General features: G+C 35.2%; 2 protein-coding genes across 2 annotated transcripts; both read right to left on the minus strand.

Annotated features, from left to right (window-relative positions):
• Window positions 1-4,703: 4,703 nt before the first annotated feature.
• LOC18441954 (cytochrome P450 716B1) lies at window positions 4,704-8,576 on the minus strand. The gene is made up of 3 exons (XM_006852178.4): window positions 7,573-8,576; window positions 7,292-7,479; window positions 4,704-5,189 (listed from the first exon to the last, which is right to left on the minus strand). The coding sequence occupies exons 1-3, from the start codon at window positions 8,534-8,536 to the stop codon at window positions 4,884-4,886; spliced, it is 1,458 nt and encodes a 485-aa protein (XP_006852240.1). The 5' UTR covers window positions 8,537-8,576; the 3' UTR covers window positions 4,704-4,883.
• An 11,769-nt stretch (window positions 8,577-20,345) lies between these two features.
• Window positions 20,346-22,993, minus strand: LOC18441953 (cytochrome P450 716B1). The gene is made up of 3 exons (XM_006852177.4): window positions 21,907-22,993; window positions 21,249-21,436; window positions 20,346-20,792 (listed from the first exon to the last, which is right to left on the minus strand). The coding sequence occupies exons 1-3, from the start codon at window positions 22,862-22,864 to the stop codon at window positions 20,487-20,489; spliced, it is 1,452 nt and encodes a 483-aa protein (XP_006852239.2). The 5' UTR covers window positions 22,865-22,993; the 3' UTR covers window positions 20,346-20,486.
• Between the last annotated feature and the right edge of the window lie 352 nt (window positions 22,994-23,345).

Raw genomic sequence — 23,345 nt, forward strand, 5'->3', positions numbered from 1 at the left:
ACTTCTGTAGGAGATTTGGATGGAGCGTAATAGGAGAACTTTTGACAACAAAGCTTTGGAAGTGGATTTGGTCAAAAAGAAAATTCTGCAATCGGTTTGCAGTTGGTTCTCTGTGACAAAGGAAGAGTTTGGAGTAACCAAAGTGGATGTTGATATTAATCTACATAACGTGATGCTTCAGAATGTGTCAAAAGTCTGACCAAAAGGCAGATGGACCCCTCCTGTTATTGGAAGTATCAAACTTAATTTTGATGGGAGGTCTTTAGGAAATTCAGGCCCTTCTAGGGTTGGAATATTTTATTTTAAAAGTAGCAAGATTTTATAATAAAATACATAGTTTAGAATAAAAAATAAAAAATATTTTTATTGGTTAAATTAGGGTTTTCATAAGTTATTATTACTATAAATAAAAATTATAATTTATTTCAACTACCATGAAACTTTCTAAACTTTCTTCCTTCTCATATTTCTCCCTTTATAAGTTGTGGACCACTGGTTTCTCCCTCTCCAAACCTAGTGGACCACTGGTTTCTCCCTCTCCAAACCTAGTGGACCACTGGTTTCTCCCCTATCCAAGATGTAGACCATTTGATATTAATCTATCTTCTTCAACTTCTCTCTTCTATTCTTATTGTGCTTTGTGCTATGTAAGATCTTTTGATATAACCTGTCAACCATTGGATGTCAACAATGGATGGCTAGGATGTTTAGCTTCTCCATTTGATGAGTCCCCCTCAAAGTTTTTTGATATAACCCAATGGATGTTGGGCAGGTGCAAGTAAAATGTAAGAATTGGCACATATTGTATTACGTGCTACTTAGGCTGAGAGCCCAAAACCACATAAAGCTCATTATCTCGAAAGATTTCATGATCCCACAGGAGCATACAATCATGTAACCTTGTAAGCATATAATCTCATTATCTCCCTCGAGTAAATCCCAATACAGGAGTATCTTTAGAACTAAAATTTTAGGTACGCATTCTCTTCAACTCAACTCAGTGATCAACACTAGGAAAAAATTTCAGGACACTCTCTGTAAGCTTGGAAATAATTATGTCCTAAACTTGAACGTAGATATCCAATTTTGGAAAGTAAGATCTAAGTGTAAAAAACTTATCAATCAATGTTTTTTCCTAGAAAATAATCATACGGTCTTTCTCAAGTCTCAAATGGATCCTGAAGTTTCATATCCATAAAACCCTTTCCAAGTAGCATTTTCATACGGTGCAGTAACTAAACATAATGCACCTGCAGGAACATTCCAGGTCAAATCGGGAGTGTTGAATCTTTTTAAAATCTTGTGGAAAGTTTAATGTTTTGTTCTATAAGGTTTAAATAAGTTCTGGGTAGTGTGTTTGATAATCTGCTGGAATATTAATAAAGTTTTAGGTATTGTGTTTGATAACATATATATTTTATCAATATAAATATAAATATATAACATATATATAGCATAATATAATATATAATATAATGTATAATATAATGTATTTTATATATTTTATTAATGCCTATTTATATTATATAACGTAATTATATATTATATTAATTTAATTATAATAAATATATAATTTATAATACAAAAATATAAATATTATATATGATATAATAAATATATATTACGTATAATATCATAAATATATATAGTATATAATATAATATAATATAATATAATATAAATGATATAATACTATGTTATAGTAACATTATATTATATTATATTATATTATATCATATTAATAATACTTATATTATACATTTATATTATGCACAGTAAATAGCAATGAACAAAAATATTCTAAAAAATTAAGTTCCTATTCCCCCTCCCCCCCCCCCCCCCCCCCCCCCCCGCCGCCCGAGGAACTTAATTTTTCATGTTTTAACAATAATCTTTCTGAACTTTTAGATGAAACCACGTGACAATGTAGAACTTTTAAAAAATTAAAAAGATTTCTTTTTGAAAGAATTCTTTTAGAAAAACAAATGTGCCCTTAGAGATGATATATGGAGTGTGATGCAGTGTCCCCATGGGACAACTTTACGAGAGGCGAAAAGTCCCAACTGTGGGATACACATCACATAAGATTGTTTTCAAGACTTCCTATTTGCATAATCTTGAAATCAAATTTATCTTCATCAGGAGAATAGGTTTAGGGTCGTGGAAGTACCACCACTTGTGCTTCAGTTAAGGTCTAGGCTTTCATTCTCATCTAACGTAGTAAAAAACCACTAACGATTTCAAAAACGAGTAAGGGCTCGTTATCCCCACTGAATTACCTAAAAATATATATATATATCTATCATCATCACAACATTTTCCCAACTATTGGGGATCGGCTAAAATTGACGATTCAGATTGAATCACCTGATCTAGATTGAATTTCGCATTGCCCGTTCGGATCCTGTAATATATCAAGATCCGATCGAATGCCATCTTGAATCGTGCAGTTTGAGCGGTCCGTACTGGGGACCGAAAGCTCCAACCGGTTCCTACATTTTCACTAATTTTTGTTAATTAAAAAAGTCGAGTGATAGCACACTGGTAATATAGGTCTCGTTAAACCTCACATCGTGGCCCTTGACATCTTCCCCCATTTATTGACTTGGCCGTTGGGATCCCCATCATGTGTAGCTATTTAAGAGTTGGGTTAACTCATTTTATATGGCGTTTTGCTCCCAATTTTCATCGACGTCGGATAATACTTCTTTGGTCCTTCTCTCAAGTCAAAATGTGATGGCGTCGTGATCAATAAACTCCAACCAATATTTCTCTCAAGTCAAAAGGTCATGGCGTTGTGGTCAATAAACTCCAATCAAGACTTCTCTCAAGTCAAAATGTGATGGCATTGTGGTCAATAAACTCCAACCAATAGTATTATCGCATGTGATTAATATTAGGCTATTAGTTCATTGAGATTAAAAAGAGAAAAAAATAGTATTAGCTTGTAGGATATTAAAAATATAAAAATAAAAATTAATTATAATTTATTAAATATTAAAAAATATTAATTTATAGAATATTTTAAATGTAGAAAATAACACTAACTCATACCACTTTATAATCTATTTTCAAGTTGATTTATTAGTTATTCTACGTTGCAAGCATGAATTTATTTATTTATTTTTCTAATTTTATTAAAACATGATTACAAATTTATGTTTTTAAATTTTATATTTTTGTCCATACTAATTATTACACATTAGATTTATTTATTTGTGAGGGTTTTACCCTTGTTTTTATCTAATTTAAAACCAAATGTCCAAAATTATTGTACACTTCTTTTTTATCACTATAAATTTGAGTAAGAGAGATCCATTCTATTGTAATGGGTTGCATTTTAAATTTCATTTAACTGCAAAATGATACAATGGATAACACTCAGATATGAGATAGGTTCTCAAACTTATGTATTTTCAACAAAATAATAAAAAACTATAATGCAATACCACTATTTTTTTGAAAACCTAAAAAAATAGATTATTTTAAAGAAACTTTAATAATTTTTTTATGCCGATTCTCCGAACCGGATCGCTAATCCACCTATCCGATCCTTTTTTGGGATGAACGATCCGGTTTAGAAAAAAGGTTTGTGAACCCTATCTTTCTCTCCCACTTTTTTTAGACTGACAGATTATATGGTTCAGGGTTTGAAAAATCAATTTATTTCAATAAATTAAATTATACTATTGATTTACAAATCCATTGGTTGTGCTACACATATATGTTGCATCTAATGGATTACAGAGCCATATGAATAGTGGATTAGTATATACTCGGTATTTATATAGCTGACCCTAATTAATCCGGAAAAAACTTTGAAGACGATGATGATAGATTATGCAGTCATGTATTAAATCAGAAATTTCATTCTTCTCTTGTTTGTGCTACACATATACCTCGTATTTTGTTATGCATGTATCTTATTGCAACTGAATGAAGTTACTCTACAGAAACTAAAGTAAAATAAAATCAACGCATGGTCCTCGTGGCTGTGCTAAAATAAGCGTTGATGATTCAAGTTTTAAGAAACACTCTGCGAGTTTGATCACAGTATAATATCTATAAGTTCAGCTAGGCTTCATTGATGAGAAGCTAAGTTCGAACATAACTCAATTTGGAGGATAGAGCAAAGCTCTGAAGAGAGGATAAGAGCAGTTATGCTATAACTATATTTAGAGGCGGAGAGCGCAAAGTTCTTGAGAGGAGCTGGGTTTCTCAGACAAGATGATAAGATTGTTATGATAGCACCAAGAAATGCAGGACCCGATGAAGATACATGAGATGACGATACTGATGAAATTGAAAGTGAGGTCAATTCTCAAAGCAGAGTAGAAAGCCATCATGACACCTTAGGGAGATTACCACATGTTTGGCTTTTCTTAAACGAATTCCAGGATCCTCTACAGATTCTTCCTCATCTTCTTCCTCCTCTTGTTCCAAATCTCCAACTAATTTATTTTTCTAGCACCCACTTCGATTATCATGATGAATAGATAAGTACGTAGAAATTTGATCAAAAAGTCCCAACCCTATTCCTATTCGGCACAAATGTAAGTATGTGATGACAATATTTGAGATGATATATCATAAAGAAACTTTTACAGTATGATTTGTAAAGAAAATGCTCATCAAGAAAAAGCCACCACAGAGAGAGATCATATGAATGTTGCTGATGAGAGTTGAGGTGAATTGGGAGACCCTTTGCAGCAACAGATAGGTTTTATTGATGTACAAGTACACAAATCATGGTAAACATATTGGGACCATTCATTTCATAGAAAAGAAAACACTAAACACTTCAATTATATAGCTAATGACCCGAGGGAATGAACTCATTAAAGTTACTTCGCAACCATGACTTAGAGAGTGAGAAAGAGAGATCACGAATGTTTCTGATGTGGGTGGAGGTGAACTGGGAGTCCATTTTCAGCAACAGGCATAGGATCCATGTGTATCTTCTCATTTGGGAAAACCAATTCCCACTTATAATTCTTCACCAAATTGTGTAAGAACACTAGCATCTCCACTCTTGCAAACTCAAGCCCAGGGCACATGCGCGGTCCCCCACCGAAAGGCACGAACGTGTATGGCGGTGGACCCTCTCCCTCGAAGCGAGAGGGGTCAAATTTTTCAGGTTCTGGAAAATACTCTTCCATCATGTGTGTAGTATGCACATTCCAATGGAGCTGCATCCACAATTCCATACGTACAAAAATTAATCTACAATTGGCAAAAGATAATGTGCTCCAACGGGATAGGTGAAACCCTTGCATTGAATCCTCGACCAAAGTAAAGTCTAACCTTTAATACACCTCAAATTTGTTGGGTTTATGTGGCCTTTAAAGGCCTCATGAAAGCTTGTACGAGCATTTTATATAGTGAAACATGAACTCAGTGGGAGTGTGGTCCTCTTATGAACCATACTTGGTAAATACGATTTGTCGATACTCGGACTAGGCTCGACATGTTAGGCTAATTGAGTTTGAACAAACCCAAGATATCTAAGCATAGGGATCAACCGAAAAAGGTTTAGTGGGTTAACCCTTGATGAGGTTAGACTATGCTCAAATGAGAGCCCAGGGACTGTGTGGGCCTTACGTGTGATGAATAGCCTTTAGAGACAGGGCTAAACCTCATCGATATATCATCACACGGCATGTACATAGATAGCCGTTTTGAGATTCGTCAATAGTACATGTACGAGATATTACCCCTATATACCATAACGTCATGCTTGCATCATGGTATGGACGATTATGATTTTTTTGTTTCAAGGGCAGAACCTGAAATCTATAAACTGGGATTGCGTCTTTTAGTCTATTGACGGACTTTGGTGGTCCAATCATGAACCCATGCAGCGGACTGTGGATCATGGGAACTGTTGAGTCAGTTTGAGAAAGCTAGATAGATCGTGGTCTGCAGTTGAAGGTGGAGATAAATTCCTAAATCTAATGAATCCGATTCCCATCAAAATTAATTTGTTTTATTTAAGTTTATGATATATTATTTTTTAGAATATTTATTTGAATTTTTATGAATCTTCTGATATTTTATTTTTTTCATTTGGATTTATAAATTAAGAGAAATTAATTTTTCAATGTTTTGAATAAAATATAAGATTTAAAACTTATAAATACAAAATAAAATATTTTCTACAATTATATAGAATCTTCCATAAATTTTAGGGCATGGCCATCAAAGGGTGGTACACCCCACCCATAGAGATTAACTTGTTCTCCAAGATTAAGTCATAGTTGATCCGTTGTTTGTTTACTAATTTTTAAGTATAGCCAACTTACATGATAATGTTGAATATTTGAAATATTTAGTAAAGCTTTGAATCAAGATTGATTGAACCAAAAAAATAAAAATCGGATATACTAAAATAAAAAATAATATATGTATATATATATATATATATATATAAAGATTTGATGGGAATAGAAAAGGGAGGATAAGGCTCTGGCTCAACATATCTTATATCATTGAGAAGGGTTTTGCCATATATAAGAGAATCAATAGACCGATTATAGATCCCGAGCACCATCCAAAAGAGGAGAGTCGGTGTAGGGTGTACTAAGCCCGATTGACGTAATATTTGACACTCTGTTTTTGTTTCTTGCCATATTTAATTATATTATTTTTATATTCCCAATCATAAGAATTGTGAATATTTTCCTTTTTAAAAAAGAATTGGTTTTTTCTTTGTTTAAAGAAAATTATTTTTATGGCATGAATGTTTTAAGATCTTGAATTTATTAGTTTTATTTTCTTTGAAGCAAGAATTATTATAATAAAACTACTTGTAATTGATTTTTTCTAAAAGAAAAAAAAAAAAAAATTAAAGGGGTGAAAAGAAGAAAAATAACAAAATATATCCCCCTACAAGAACAAATTAGTCTTTCTTTCAAAATCCTTGTACAGAAAGCACTTTGGCCATTCGATATCTTTAAAATCTTTCTATGCTGACAATGAAATTTGAAGCTCAATAAAATGGTACCTTGCAGATTTGTGAACTCTTATTTTTTGGGTGAAATAGAAGGGTTTAATAATGCAGTACAATATACATTATTTTTTCGTGCTTAAAATCTAAAATTTTTTCAGAACAATGATGGTCAAGGCCAAGATGATTGATTTGAAAGTTTTTCGACCAACAAAACTATAATTTTTGGTGAATTTTGAGGTGAGGCTTTACTTATTTTAGTAGGACTGCAGCCCTATCGAAGCATTTTCCTGTCATAAATCATGGCAACATAAAGAAAGGAAGAAAGGGGCTTGGGTGATTTACCCTCCAGCCCTTCGGTATGCGGAAGCCGGCGTAGTCGAAATCGGTTATGGCGAGTCTGAAAGCTCCAGCTACCGCCGGTGAAACTCTCATTACCTCACACACCACATTCCATGTGTATTTCATCTTTTTGAGGTCTTCCCAATTCAGTACTTCTTCTTTGCCCTTCGACTTCTCAATTTCCCTTTGTTCTAAAGTCGAAGAAAAAGAAGCATAATAATCCAATTGTTATAAAAAGAAAGGAAAGAAAATAAAAAGAAAGAATATATGGCAAGAGACAGTACCGTTGAGGATTTCATTGTAGTAGTAAGGCTTCTCAGCTAGATGCTTGAGCACCATCAACAGGGTGGAGCTGCTGGTGTCGTGTCCGGCGAAGAGCAGGTTGATGATATTGTCCACCACCTCCTCATCACTCATGTGCTTGCCGCTGTCATCGGCGGTGGTGAGCAAATACGACATCAAGTCCTGCTTCGGGTTCGCTGTTCCGGCCCGTAGAGCCTCCTTCCTGTCATCCACCTCCTTCCTCAGCTCTCTTCGAAGGGCATCAACTGCTTTTTTAGCCTTGTAATATCTTGTTCCCGGGATTTTCAGATCCATCTGCATCATCCCCTTGAGGAAGACATTGAAGAAGGCTGAGAGCTGCGCCTTTCGTTCTTCGCTCTCTATACTGGCAAAAAGGCTGCAGGCCAAGGAGAAGGTATAGACCTTCAACATACTGTAGACCTTTACCTCAGCTTTCCCATCCCAGTATCTTTTAAGGTGCAATCGAGCCGCAGAGTCCATTTGACCGACAAACTCGTGGAGTGCTTCTGGACTCAAGAACGCCATGAGGACCTTTCGAACCCTCTTAGCCTCGTCTCCAGTAGTGGTGATTACGGATCTCCCGAAGAGCTTTGCTACGGAGGCTGGCCATGCGTTGACGAGCACCCTGTTCTCGTTTGAGAAGATGAATTTGTTGCCGGCAGCTCCACAGAATACCGCCATTGGACTGCCCAGGATATGGGTCCTGAAGACCTGAGTCCTGTATTTACGCATCCTTTTTACGATGAAGTTCTCGCCTGAGCCAGTTAAGGCCAAATATGGGAGGGTCTCTCCTATGAGGGGCCATCCCCCGGTCCCCGGAGGGAGCTTCGGGCCCTCTCCGGGGTGTTTTGTGCGCCACCACCTCCGTGCCACCATCAAAGTGGCGAATCCCACTGCAAGCGCCGCCCAGAGAACCACCATCTCTCCACTCCAAAGAACCACCATCTCTCCGCTCCAATCCTTTGCCTTTGCCTTATCCAAATTTACCTCGCTCTAGTGCCTTGTCCCTTATTATTGATGTTCTTGTAAACAGGTGAACCATTACAAGCATCTAGGTGTCCTACATTTTGATAGCACTATTACCAACCGTTAGATATCAATAATGGATGGCTAGGATGTTCTGCTTCTCTTTTTATACAGCCCACGTTGATATCAGAAAGTTGGGGTGGTGCAAGTAAAATGTAGGAATGCTAATATTCCGTACAGCAACGTATCATATTACCAGCCCATTAAATATCTCGGAGACCACACAAATCTCATTATGCCAAAAGATTTTCATGCTCCCACAGGTGCATACAATCCAAGTACTCCCTTGGGCGAATCCCTGTGTAGGAGTATTTTTAGAACCCAAATTTTGGGTATGTACTCTCTTCACCTCAGTGATCAACTTCAGGGGAAAAAACGCTGGGAACCTAAAAATAATAGTGTTATAAAATTCAATGTGTGCTGTCAGCAAGATCTATGTGCAAGACAATCCACAAATTTATTTTTTCCCTAAAAATAATCATGTGGTGATTCTTAAACTGATCGGAAGTTTCATATCCACAAATCTCTTTTCAAGTCGCATTGTCATGTGGTGGAGTAAATAAACAAAATGCTCCCGCAGGAGCATTCTAGGCTCACTAAATTGGAAGTGTCGTGGGAAGCACGGGAAATGAGGGGAGGACACGTCAACTGCACTTATACTTATAACCCGTCAAAACTGGCGACAAATAGACATGACGAATTGGATCTCAGCAGACATGCTAAACATTAGTGTGTGTCGGTGGTCCCAAGGGACCAATTTTTACTAGGGGTTCGTATACGATGATCCTATGTACCTTTAGTACCAGGAGGGTTTTATAACCATCCGATGTGAAATCTAATAGTTTGAAAGTGTTATAAATTTCAAAAAAAAAAATTTAAAACTTTGAGTTTGGTCAACAGAATAAATGTAACCTTGCAATTTTACATCCAATGGTTAAGATTAATTGAGATCACCTTATACCAAAGATAAATAGTCTTATTATATGCTTTTTTTTTTTTAATAAGGGTGTGGTTTGTATAGAGCCTAGGCTCTAAACAATCAAATTAGAGCATACCTTCAAATAGTATAGAGAAATGTAGTTTTAATATTGAAAATCTTTGTAATAGCCTAAAAATATATTTTCATAGTCAATTATAAAGTTTAAAACTTCACAAACGTGTTACAAAATGCACTATTTTCAAAACTTGAAATTCATTTTTTTCCCATGTCCATGCATCTTGATGTCAAGATAATTGATTTGAATATATTTGGCATCAAAACAGCCCTTTCTAGTGAAATTTTTTAGATAGGCTCAAATTTAATGGAAATGGTCTACTCACTGGTTCAAGGGCCACTTCGTTCGGATAACATGAAACTTCTAATTGTGCATTTTGTTGGGGGTCGAAGCGCCGTGTTGACAAGGATTTATCTGGCCCCAATAATATCAAATATCAAATCATCTTCATTGATCTCCAAAGTCAGTAAAAATGATAATTCTGGACTGAGAAAATGCTCCAGAACAATTCCTGGTCAAAAATTAAGTAGGACTATCAATAAGTCGTAGATGATGATAATAATTTTGAAAGACAATCGATTGAATTTAGGATTTTAGAAGCTTCAAATCAATTTTTCTCAAGTAGAACACAAGGTGATAGTTATGTGATATGATAAGAATCCCAACAAAAAAATTCTTCTTCTCCATGTTTCTTGTTTTTTGTGATTTTTTTTTAGGGCTACTAGAGTCTACATTGTGGACAAGGGCACAACTCAACTCAACTCAAAAGGGCCTAGGTTCAAGTCGCTAAAGCTTTTCAATGTTTTGTTGAACTAAGAAAAGACTGCGACATTTACCTCGCTTTTCCATCAGCGAGGACAGCATTGACAGCTGCCCGCTACCAAAAAAATAAAAGGATATTTCTCTCCCTCAACTCTCCCACAAATGTCTCTTTCCATGACCTTGAAAAAGTTAACCATCTTTTTTTCTTTTTTTTCCCTTTTTTTTTTTTTTTATATATATATATATATATATATTTTAATGACAGACTTTGTGGTCTAGGGTTTAAAATTTTGATTTATTATAGTAAATCCCATTATGTTGTTGATTTACAAATCCATTTAAATTTATGGTTCAATCTTAGAGGACTTGTCATGCGATCTCAAAGAACTCGGATATGACTGAGCCAAGATACTCATCTCTTGGCCGAGATAAATTCGCATTGCTCAAGTTCAAGAAATTAAAAAATAAATAAAAATAAAACTAACACACACCATACGCGTCACGCAACAGAGGTTCAATGGCCCCTCGAGAGGCGGTGTGGACCACTTATGAGAGGTTGGAGATGGAATCACGTCAATCAACTGAAAGTTTAATAGCCCCTTGATAGGATAGGCGCTGTGGACCTCTTATAAGAGGTTGGGGGATCGAATCACCTATCGTCGGTGCGGTAATACTTCTATGCAGTGTTTTAAAAAACGTCAGAGTCGAATCGAATCGGATTCGTCTAGTTCGACTCGAAAATCGTAAAAAGGGGATCGGATAGCTTAAAAAATCGAAAATCGTCCGGTTTTAGAGAGAACCGGACGATTCTGTACAGTGAATCGCCGATTCACTGTACGGAATCGACGAGTCCGAACAGTGAATCGACGAGTCCGTACGGAATTTTTTTTTTTTTTTTTTTTTTTTTTGTTTGTAATCTATGATCGAATTTTTTGGCTTTTTGTAACCCATAATAGAATTTTTTGTAATCCAAGATCGATTTTTTTGTTTTTTTTTTTTTTTGTAAACCATGATAGAATTTTTTGTAATCCATGATCGAATGTTTTGTAATACATGATCGAAATGTTTGTTTTTTTTTTGTAATCCATGATCGAAATGTTTGTTTTTTTTTTTGTAATCCATGATTGAATTTTTTGTTTTTTGTTTTTTTTGTAACCCATGATAGAGTTTTTTGTAATCCATGATTGAATTTTTTGTAATCCACGATTGAATTTTTTGTTTTTTTTTGTTTGTTTTTTTTTGTAATCCATGATCGAATTTTATGTAATCCATGATCGAATTTTATGTAATCCATGATTGAATTTTTTGAAAATTTGCGATTTTTTTTTTTAATCCATGATCGAATTTTTTTTTGTAATCCATGATAGAATTTTTTGAAAATTTGTGATTTTTTTTTTAATCCATGATCGCTTTTTTTGAAAATTTGTTTTTTTTTTTTTTGTAATCCATATTATTCAAAGAGAAAATGAGAGAGATGATGATTCTGAAGCCACCCTATCCCAGCCATATTATTCACATATCGAGTCCCAACAGCAACAGTGTAGGGATGAGCACGAAATACTGTAAATTAAATGCTGAATGGCGGTTCATGCAGGGAAAGAACATATCAATATTCACATATTCATTCAAAAACATGAAAATTCTTAATGGAGTACCCTTATTTTTTATTGAATTCCTAAAAAACAATAGTTATAATGAATTTTAATAATTTTTTCGAATTTTTTTTAAGCTTTATTCTGACCGATTCACCCGATTCCCGATCCGGATTGCCGATTCGCCGATCCGGATAGGTTTTTTGGAAGCCCGATCCGGGTCACCGATCCGTTTTTTAAACCATTGCTTCTATGGGAAATTATCATAATTATACTTCTTTCAAAAAAATAAAAATAAAAAACCCAAATTTTTTTAAAACCTCATTCGTACCTAATCTTTTATTGTTCATCCTTTATTGGCGAAAATGTTATCGCAATCCCTTTCGTTGTACTAATGCAGGACAGTAGTGAAGTTTTAAAGCATTACGGTTTTTTTTAGACCAACCGTTTGAGTTAAAACTTAAAACTCTCTCTCCATTGCAATAACTTCTCTACCCTATCAATTTTGGTTTACAAAGGCATCAAAACCATGATCTTTAAAACTTGACAACCATCATTCTTTAGCAGTAAGAAAGGGTATGTGATGACCTACACGTCTAGCAGCACCTTGAAGGGTATTTTAGGTAATAAAATATGAACAATAAAAAAATTGGGTACAAATAAGGTTTTTAAAAAAATTGGGCCCTTTTTTGATATTTTTTTTTTTTAAAGGAATAATTCTGCAAATTTCCCTTAAAAAATACATAATACGTTTGTTTTTGAACCCTTAATGAATCCCTTAAAGTAAATACATTATACTTTTAGTTTTGAACCCCTTAATGCATCCCTTAAAGTAAATACATAAAACTTTTACTTTCGAACCTCTTAATGAATCCCTTCTAATAAATACGTGCGGTTTAATTAAAGATGAACATATATTTTAAAGCTATCACTAAGATTTTTAGTATTGAAACCACATTTCTCGACACTATTTGAAGGTACACTTTACTTTGATTGTTTGGAGCCAGCTCTATACAAAACGCACCCTTTTTAGAATTTAAAATCTAAACATGATGCTTTAATTAATGGGAAATTACCAAAAATATACTTTAATTTTGGATTATTAGAAAAAGCCTCAAACTTTTAAAAACCTCATCCATACCCTTTTTTGGGGTAAGTTGGTGAAAATAGCCTTCACAATAGGCTTAGAACCGTGAAGGAATCACGGTCTATTGAAAACCGTGATGGTCATGGGGAGTTGCATGTCAAATGTAGTTTTGAAGCATCACGGTACTTAAAGAACCATGATAATTTGTTGAACTATTATAGTTCTAATTTAATCATCACGGGGCATAATAACCCTCAACAACCATCACGGCTTTTTAAATGTCGTGAAGCCTCTAAAAGGCCATCACGACTGGTTAAATGCGCAGATACCTCCAAGCATTTAACCGCTCATGACCATCACGGTAATGAGTCTACCGTGATATATGTTGTGTGCGGAAGCTCTAAACCCAATGGGCTGATTTTTGGCAAATATACTACAAGAAATAAAATATAAAACACATACCACATGAACACAAGGATTTACGTGGTTCACCCCAAAAGTGCTACATCCACGAGCATAGCAAATCGAAATCCACTATACTAATGAAAGTTACATCAAAGATTTTGATACATAGAGTTATATCTATAAGCCACGAGAAAACCTAGTCGAGCAAATCCCTTTTAAACCACTCTCCCTTCCTTCTCTTTACTTCTGGCAGCTATTACCAACAACATCAAATAGATATGCAAGAGCAACGAGAAATTGACTTTCTCTCTAACTGAAGGGGAAAACAACCCAAAATCACTATAGGAATCATTTCTCTACAAGAAACCAACCTCTCACTTTGCAAGAGTCGTCATGAGGCACCATCAATGTTTTTCTTCATAGGAAGCCCTCTTATATAAGAGGAAATTGCATCTTATGTACAAGAGGCTCTACCTCCCTCTCTCTAGAAGAAACCACCATTCCCATATGGTGACCTAAATAGGGCATATAAATTCTGTGCACTTTCAGCCCATATATATAGGTTAAGAATCCATACAAATAAAAAAATTCCTATAGATATTACATATATCTCAAACCAAAGAGATATATCAAAAGAGTCCTAATCTTTTTGGAATTCTATTTCCTTCAAGAAACTTATCAATGCCAATCTCACATAATAAGGAAATATCTCAATCCCACATAATATGAGAATATCTCAATCCCACATAATATGAAATTTTCTTATGTGGGTGATTTTCGATAGCACCAAATCCAACAATCTTCACCTTTATATCAAAATTACCTGCTCACCATGCCAACATCCATTGGATAACTTTATGAATTATTCATCTTTTGCCAAATAAATTTATTCATCATTATTGCCGAAATATAGTATTTGCCATCAAATTTCTCCACCTCAAACTTTGCATTCAAAACTATTACTGCCATATTAAAAACCCCAAACAAGGTTATGATACCACTTGTGTGTGGAAGTTCTAAACTCAATGGGCTGATTTTTGGCAAATAAAATACGAGAAATAAAATATAAAACACATACCATAAAAACATAATGATTTACGTGGTTCATCCCAAAAGGGCTACAGTCACAGGCACGATAAACTGAAATCCACAATACCAATGAAAGTTACATCAAAGATTTTGGTACATAGACTTATCTTTATAAGCCTCAACAAAACCTAGTCAAGCAAATCCCTTTTAAACTACACTATATTCATTCTCTTTACTTCTGACAACTATTACCGACAACAGCAGATAAAGATGCGAGAACAATGAGAAGCTGACTTTCTCTCTGTAGAGTGAGATGTTGGTTTCATAAAGAGAAGCGGTTCCCATAGAGATTTTGGGTTGTTTTTCCCTTTTAGTTAAAGAGAAAGTTTCTTGTTGCACTCATGTCTCTATCTAGTGTTATTAAAAATAGTTGCTAGAAGAAAGAGAATGAAGTAAGAGTGGTTTAAAAGAGATTTTTTCGACTAGGTTTTATCGAGGGTTATAGAAATAACTCTATGTACCGAAATCTTTGATGTAAGTTTCATTGGTATAATGGATTTTAGTTTGCCGTGTTCGTGGATGTAGATTTTTTGGGGTGAACCATGTAAATCCTTGTGTTCTTGTGATATGTATTTTATGTTTTATTTATCATACTTTATTTGTCAAAAATCAACCCATCGAATTTAGAGATTTCGTGTATAATAAGTAGTATCAGAGCCTTAGTTTAGGGTTTTCGGTATTGGCTATAAAGATTTCGAATGCAAGGTTCGAGGTGGACAAATATGATGACAAACACTAATCTTTCAACAAGAATGATGAATAAATTTATTTGGCAAAAGATGAAGAAATAATGATGTTATCCAATGGATGTTGGCATGGTGAACATGTGATTTTGATATTAAGGTGAAGATTGTTGGATTTGGTGCTATCCAAAATCATTTACATTAAAAAATCTCATATTATGTGGGATTAAAATATTTACATATTATGTGGGATTAAGATATTTGTGGGATTGAAATATTTTCATATTATGTGGGATTGAGGTATTCCTATATTTTTTGGGATTGAGATTGATATTGATACGTTTCCTAAAGGAAATAGAAATCTAAAAAGATTAGGACTATTGAATATGTCTCTTTGATTTGAGATATATGTAATATTTATAGGAAGTTTCCTATTATGTGTGGATTCCTAACTTATATATATGGGATGAAAATGCATAGAATTTGTGTACACTATTTAGGTCACCATATGAGAATGGTGGTTTCCTCTAGAGAGAGAGAGGCAGAGCCTCCTATGCATAAGGTGCAATTTCTTTTTAGAAAATAGAGTTTCTTATGAAGAGAAACATTGATAGTGCCTCTTGAAGACTCTAGCAGAATGAGAGGTTGTTTCCTAGATAAAAGCGATTTCCATAGAGATTTTAGGTTGTTTCTCCTTTTAGTTAAAGAGAAAGTTTCGCATTGCTCTCGCGTCTCTATCTGGTGTTATTGGTAATGGTTACCAGAAGTAAAGAGAAGAAAGGGAGCGTGGTTTAAAAGGGATTTATTCGACTGGGTTTTGTCGAGGGATATAGAAATGGGCTATGCTTCCCCTACATTATAGAAGTTCTATCCTCCCCCTACCATCCAGCCGTCCAATTTTGATCAAGAGAGCCACTCACCGTTTGATTTTAGATCCGACGTCTCAAAGTAATTTATTTTTAGTTTTTTTTATACAAATTGTATGAGTATGAAATTTCGTACGTGTCATCTTCTCATTAGAATCGTCGGTTCCCACCCTGTTCTATCCGGTTCTAGCGGTTCACTCCCAATTCTAACCTCAAAAGCACCTTCACACGTGTGTACGCATCACGCACCACTCCCACACGTGTGTACGTGTGACAGGAGCGATACACACACTCTCACACGTGCTATACATGCGACACACGCATCAAAGCGCGACACACACATGTGCCACACGTGCGACACACATGCACGTGTGCATGTGCACGGATGCCCTCGTGTTTTCACACTTATGTTTTATTTTCCAATTACATTGTTATTTATATAGCATATTTGAATACTCATCATTCGATGTGAGATAATTCCCAAACATCATTAAATGAAAACATAATGTAAATATATGTTATTAATATGCAATTTTAAACACATATACTGAGGAGGCATGATGATTATTATTAATGTTATTTGTTTTGACTTCTAAAATTCGAATCCCCCCTTGGGCCATATAGTAGTTTATCCCTTCTTGAGCTAATTTTTGTTCCCCCTTGGGCATATAATAAATTAAAGTGTTATTTCCAAAATTTGTACGCATTTTATAATTTTTACATTGATAACCAAATCTTTTATTTTATTTATTAATTTTTACATTATAAATCATGTAATGTACTATTTTTCTTACAGTTGTCAATAATACATTTTAAATTAGATAATATTATAAAATATTTTTAATTTGTTATTATTTGTCCAATAAATTAATTATAAAATGTAAACTAATAATTATAATTAGTTAGGTTGTAATAATTTTGGATTATAGTTAGTTAGGCTGTAATAATTTGGGTTTTTTTAGCGGATTAGGTTTTTTTGCTAAAACGAGATTGTAATGGTCATTCTTTTATTGATTTTTACCCACAATAATTCTATGATTTTTCTTTTATGTGATGCAAATTTAATACTTAGGTTTATGTAGGGAAAGAGCATCTCAATATGCACAAAATGATGAAAAAAGTGAAAGTTAATAATATAGTATCCTCATTTCTTATTGGATTCCTAAAAAACAATATTTATAATGAATTTTAATAATTTTTTCGGATTTTTTTTTAAGCTTTAATCCGACCACTTCAGCCGATTCCCGATCCAGATCGGTTTTTGAGGTACCCTATCCGGTTCACCGATCTGCTTTTTAAATCATTGGGCGCACCTATACAAAATATTAAAAATAATTTTTCAATAAAATATAATGACCAAAATACCCCTTAAAATTTTTAGGGGTATTTTGGTCATTTTATTTTATTGAAAATATTTTTTTATATTTTTGCTAGTGCGAATTTAATAGAGGAATAGACATCCAAAATTTGGTGTCAAAATAATTTAAAGAAAAAAATAAAAAATAAAATAGCGTAGAGATGTGACATTACAATTGGGGCAATCTTAGCCCTCCATTCAGAATGGACGGTTGGATAAAGGGGAGGATACTACTTCTATGATGTAGAGAAAGCATAAAAAGGTTGCTTTGTAGAAATAACTCCATGTACTAAAATATTTGATATAACTTTCATTAATATAGTGGATGTAGCTCTTTTGGAGTAAACCAAGTAAATCTTTGCGTTCTTGTGGTATGTGGTTTTTTTATTATTTCTCAAACTTTTTTTGCCAAAACTCAACCCATCGGGTTTAGAGCTTCCGAGCACAACAATGTCTTCACAGTTTTAAGACTACCATGAATGTTATTTTGGTAAAAAAATACAAAAATTAAAGAAAAGTTTGAAAAGTTTTGGGTTTATTATCAATAATCCAAAAATGAAAGTATATTTTTGATAATTTTCCTTAATTAATATGACATCTCAAATTGCATAATAACACTAAAAAAAACAAACTTTCTTAAAAGAAAATTACTCCGAAATCTCCCATTGTAGCACCTTTCAAAAAATTTATGTAATTTTAGTTTCTTATAAAGTAGAATGACAACCAAATTCATGTAGCCGACCCCAATCAGTTGGAAAAAACTTCAACGATGATGCTATAGCTTGGCTAAGTCCATTCGGACTCGCCGAATTACTTGCCTTGGCTCTTTGATATTTAATTTTAACCGTTGAGAATATTTGTTTTGACGCTCCTATGGTAGTAATTTCGTCATGAAAGGATGAGAGTTTTAAACCACTTGAGATTTTACCATAAATCCATAATATTTGCAAATTCGTTGTTTGATATATGGTACTCGAAACTTTGTTTAATTTTTTGTGGAGATCTTTTAGAGTTATGTGTACATTACTTTTTCATGTAATGATTTGCTAAATTAGGCTTTTTGAATGAACCCATTCGAGTTAGTGAACCTCTACGGTGATTTACTGATTTGGATTTTGGTTTATGACAATTTGTTGAGGAAGAACATAGTATATGACTGTTTAATTTTGGTAAGAATCATTGATTGCCATTAAATTTGAAATCGAGTCGCTAGGTTGTTCCATTAGCCAAGCTTAAAGAATTAAATAACAACGTTTACAATTCGGTGACATACTCAAGGTGTTGGATTTGACGTCTGGATGCTAAAAAAAATTGTGACTTTCTTGTGCCAAATATAAATGGTCTTATAGTATACAATATTGTTTGTTGATAATGTCATTCGCTGAAAATGGGTTTTCCGAATGAACTCTTGCATTAAATAAATATAAATGATCCTAATGCTAATCATATATACAATGCAAATGTTATAATTTTGGGTAGAAAAGAAATGGAAAACTATTTCTCCATTGTTTACAATTTTGAAATTCTTAGTTGCTGTAAATTGCAATTTATTATGCAGACTATAATTTGATGCTTGATTTTATTATGTGGTGTCATCATTTATTTGTTTATTTGTGATTTGATTTGTTAAAATAGTGTAATGGGTATTGTCTGATTGTTACATTGGATAAATTATACGACCTAAAAGATTCAAATTAGGCTGCTTTATTTTGACTTCCTTTTAATTTATTAGTTATTTCATTTTTTATTTTTTTTGGATGCTAATGAGCTCTTTCATTTTTTGTTAACATGATTTAATAGATTAATCAGTCATCTATTGTTAAGTATAAACTAGAGATTAGTCAGTCATTGAACATGTGGTTCTTCTACACATATATTTTGTATTTAATGGATTACGGAGTCAGATGAATGGTGGATCGAGATTCATGTAGCTGACCCCAATTAGTTGGGAAAAGACTTTGACGATGATGATGATGGATTACGCAGTCATGTACTAAATTAGAAACTTCATCCTTCTCTTGATTGTGCAACATATATACCTCGTCTTTTGTTATGTATGTATCGTATTGCAACTGAATGAAGTTACTCGACAGAAATTAAAGTAAAATAAAATCAACATATGCCTGCCTTGATGATGCAAGTTTTAACAAACACCAGTTTCCTTAATGTTTAGCTCTGCAAGTTTGATTACAGTATAATGTCTTTAAGTTTTGGTAGGCTTCAGTTGATGAGAAGCTACGCTCGAACATAACTCAATTCAGTGGAGGAGAGAGTAAAGTTCTTGAGAGGAGCTGGGTTTCAGGGGAGAAGATAAGAGCAATTATAGCATAACTATAATTAGAGGAGGAGAGCACAAAGCTCTTGAGAGGAGCTGGGTTTCTCAGACGAGATGATGAAATTGTTATGAAAGCACCGAGAAATGCAAGACCAGATGACAACACATGAGTTGAGGACACTGAAGAAATCGAATGTGAGGTCAATTCTCAAAGCAGAGTAGACCAAGATTATGAAGACACCTCAGGTAAACCATTACAGCACATATGTAAGCTACTAATTAGAGATGTTAATCATGTTCGAGATTCATTTGTGTGCGTGTGTTTCTGGTGTAGGTTTGGTACTAGGACCTTTCTCTCACGCCACCTCCACCACTGACATGAAAACAGAAAAGCGCCTCCTGTTTATTTCCTTTTCTGGCATTTGGTAGCTCTTTTTGATGAAAATGTTCGAGATTGATATTTCATCTTCTAACTTTTACTATATGATTTATGAAGAAAATACTTATCTAAAAAAAGCCACCGGAGAGAAAGATCATGTATGTTGCTGATCTGGGTGGAGGTGAATTGGGAGTCACTTTGCAGCAACAAGCATAGGATATTAATATCCATTGATGTACAACTACACAAATCATGTTAAAGTTATTGGGACCGTTCATTTCATAGAAAAGCAAACATAAAACATTTCAATTATGGAGCAAACGACTAGAGCGAAGGCCCTCACTAAAGTCACTTGGCAACCATAACTTTGAGAGAGAGATCATGAATGTTGCTGATGTGGGTGGAGATGAATTGGGAGTCCATTTGCAGCAACAGGCATGGGATCCATGCGTATCTTCTCATCTGGGAAAACCAATTCCCACTTATAATTCTTCACCAAATTGTGCAAGAACACTAGCATCCCCACTCTTGCAAATTCAATCCCAGGGCACATGCGTGGTCCCCCACCGAAAGGCACAAATGTAAACGGGGTGGGACCCTCCCCCTCAAAGCGAGAGGGATCGAATTTTTCGGGCTCTGGAAAATACTCTGCCATCGTATGTGTAGTATACGCACTCCAATGGAGCTGCATCCACATTAACAAAGCTCATTTCACAATTGCCAAAAAAGATAGGTGTATAATGTGGGGTAAGTGTATAATGTGGTCTCATTGGAGTACAATATGTGTGTTCTCTGGGCAGTTTCTTTTGAGATAGTTCTTATGGGGATTTTTGGACTTTTTACAACATGAAGTAATATTAGACAAACATGAAAAGAGTAGAATTACAGGAGAAAAATTTGTATTCTCTTTGATTGTTTTTGTTTTGATATTTTGCATTAAAAAATTCAAGAAAGCAGAAATGCTGTTTAGACTTTTGAGAAAGGTTACAGGACATTTAGTTGGGGTGGCAGAATTGTTGTCCCGGTTTTGTCATTTTTAATTTGTTTTTGATGAATATAGGGTCCTATTTTCATAACCATCAAGGAAAAAAGAGAAAAAAAAAAACAGAAAAGAAGAAGAAGAGAGGCTTGATTGATTTACCATCCAGCCCTTAGGTATGTGGAAGCCAGCAAAGTTGAAGTCAGTTATGGCGTATCTGAAAGTTCCTGAGACTGCAGGTGCGACTCTCATCACTTCACACACCACATTCCATGTGTATTTCATCTTTTTGATGTCTTCCCAATTCAGTAGTTCTTCTTTGTTCTTGGACTGGGCAATTTCCCTTTGCTCTGAAAAAATTACAAAATAGAATCAAAGGTTGTCAACTTAGAGCATATTCAAAAAAATAAGGCTCGAGTTTGGGACTCAGCAGGTCTTGTGTCTGATTGGTCTTTAAAGACTCGGCAGAGTCTGACAAAGACTGAGCCGAGTCTGTACAAGTGATTGTACTGAAATATAGGAACCCTTTGAGATTGGCAGGTTCCTTTTGAGACTCATCACTCTGTCATGTCCAAGCAACTCGGGTGAGTCCGAGTGCACTCACTCGAGTTTTAGAGCTATGCTAAGAAACAATTAACCTAAGTCACCACAAGATAACATAAGGAGTGTGGAATGGAAATGAGGCACAAACGATTGAAAAGCCTGATTAAAAGGAAACCAATTTCTGTTTTCAACACAAAATACAGTAGAGGCAACATTTTCTTGGGTGCCAACATTGCACAACTCATCATACACACACACACACAGAAAGAAAGAGTACCTTTGAGGATCTCGTTGTAACAGTAAGGCTCCTCTGCCAAATACTTCAATACCATCAGCAGTGTCGAACTGCTCGTATCATGGCCACCAAAGAGAAGGAGCAAGATATTGTCCACCACTTCTGTATCGCTCATATAACCACCACGGTCATCAGCAGTGGTGAGTAGATACGACAATAGGTCTTGCTTCGGGGTTGCTCTTCCATCCTTCAAGGCCTCTTTTCTTTCCTCCATCTCCTTCCTCAGCTCTCTTTTTAGCACGTCAGCTGCCTTTTTAGCCCTATAATGGCTTGTTCCAGGGATTTTCAGGTCCAACTTCAGTAGTCCCCTCAGCAAAACAATGAAAAGTGCAGAAAGCTCGGCCCTACGCTCCTCACTCTCAATACTAGCAAACAGGCTACAGGCTAACGAGAATGCGTAAGCTTTAAGCATATCAAATGTCTTCACCTCCGATTTCCCATACCAGTGTGTTCTTAAGTGTTTTTGAGCTACAATATCCGTTCGACTGACAAACTTTTGGAAGTCCTCCGGCCTCAAGAAAGCCATTAGGAGTTTACGTATCCGTTTGGCATCGTCCCCTGCCCTGGTGCTCAATGAAGTGCCAAATATCCTCGCAACGGAGGGTGGCCATGAGTTCACGAGTACTCGGTTCTCATTTGAGAACACAAATTTATTGCCCGTGGGTCCGCAAAATACCACAAGTGGCTTGCCAAGGAAATGTGTCTTGAAGACCTCAGTTCCATATTTTCGAGTCCTCTCTTTGATGAAACCTTCATTGCCTTCGGAGCCCAAGGCGCCAGAAAATTGGAGGGTCTCCCCTATGAGGGGCCATCCCATGGTTCCTGGAGGAAGTTTAAGGCCCTTTTGGTGATGCCGGCTGCTCCACCACCGGCACACCACCACCAAAGTGACAAAGCCAATCACAAGCACCCAAAGAAACATCATCACTCCCTGCTCCATTACTGGTTCAACTTCAAAACCCACGCCTATAACGGTTTAAACTTTAAAAGCATATCTATCAAGAGAATCCTTAACCATGTGTATGTAGACATATGTGCTAGGGGAATTATTTTGATTGATCTGATGTGGGTTGGGTGATTATGGAGTTGTACCAGTGCAGAGATGCAATAGAAATATAAAGAGGAGGGGGAATCCCCCTTCCCCTGCCAAAATTTGTACTCTATGGGTTAGTTTTTGGTTGTATCTATTTGGCAGGTTGCAATCAGGTTGATCAGGTTGGGTTCAATCCCCGACTTGGCGGGTGGACTCGATCACCCGACCATTGTCTGGGTCTGCAGTCTGCACCCATATATGGGACACCCACCACGAATATTGGACCCACTAGGTCAGGTCCAAGCCAGTGTCGACCCGATATATAATTTTTTATCTTTACTTGAACCCTACTTGACTCAATCCATCATGTCCCGAGACAAAAAACTTG

The sequence above is a fragment of the Amborella trichopoda genome, chromosome 6 (assembly GCF_054954075.1).
Source record: "Amborella trichopoda isolate Santa Cruz 75 chromosome 6, AtrichopodaSantaCruz75HAP2 v2.0, whole genome shotgun sequence".
In the NCBI taxonomy this organism is placed as follows: domain Eukaryota; kingdom Viridiplantae; phylum Streptophyta; class Magnoliopsida; order Amborellales; family Amborellaceae; genus Amborella; species Amborella trichopoda.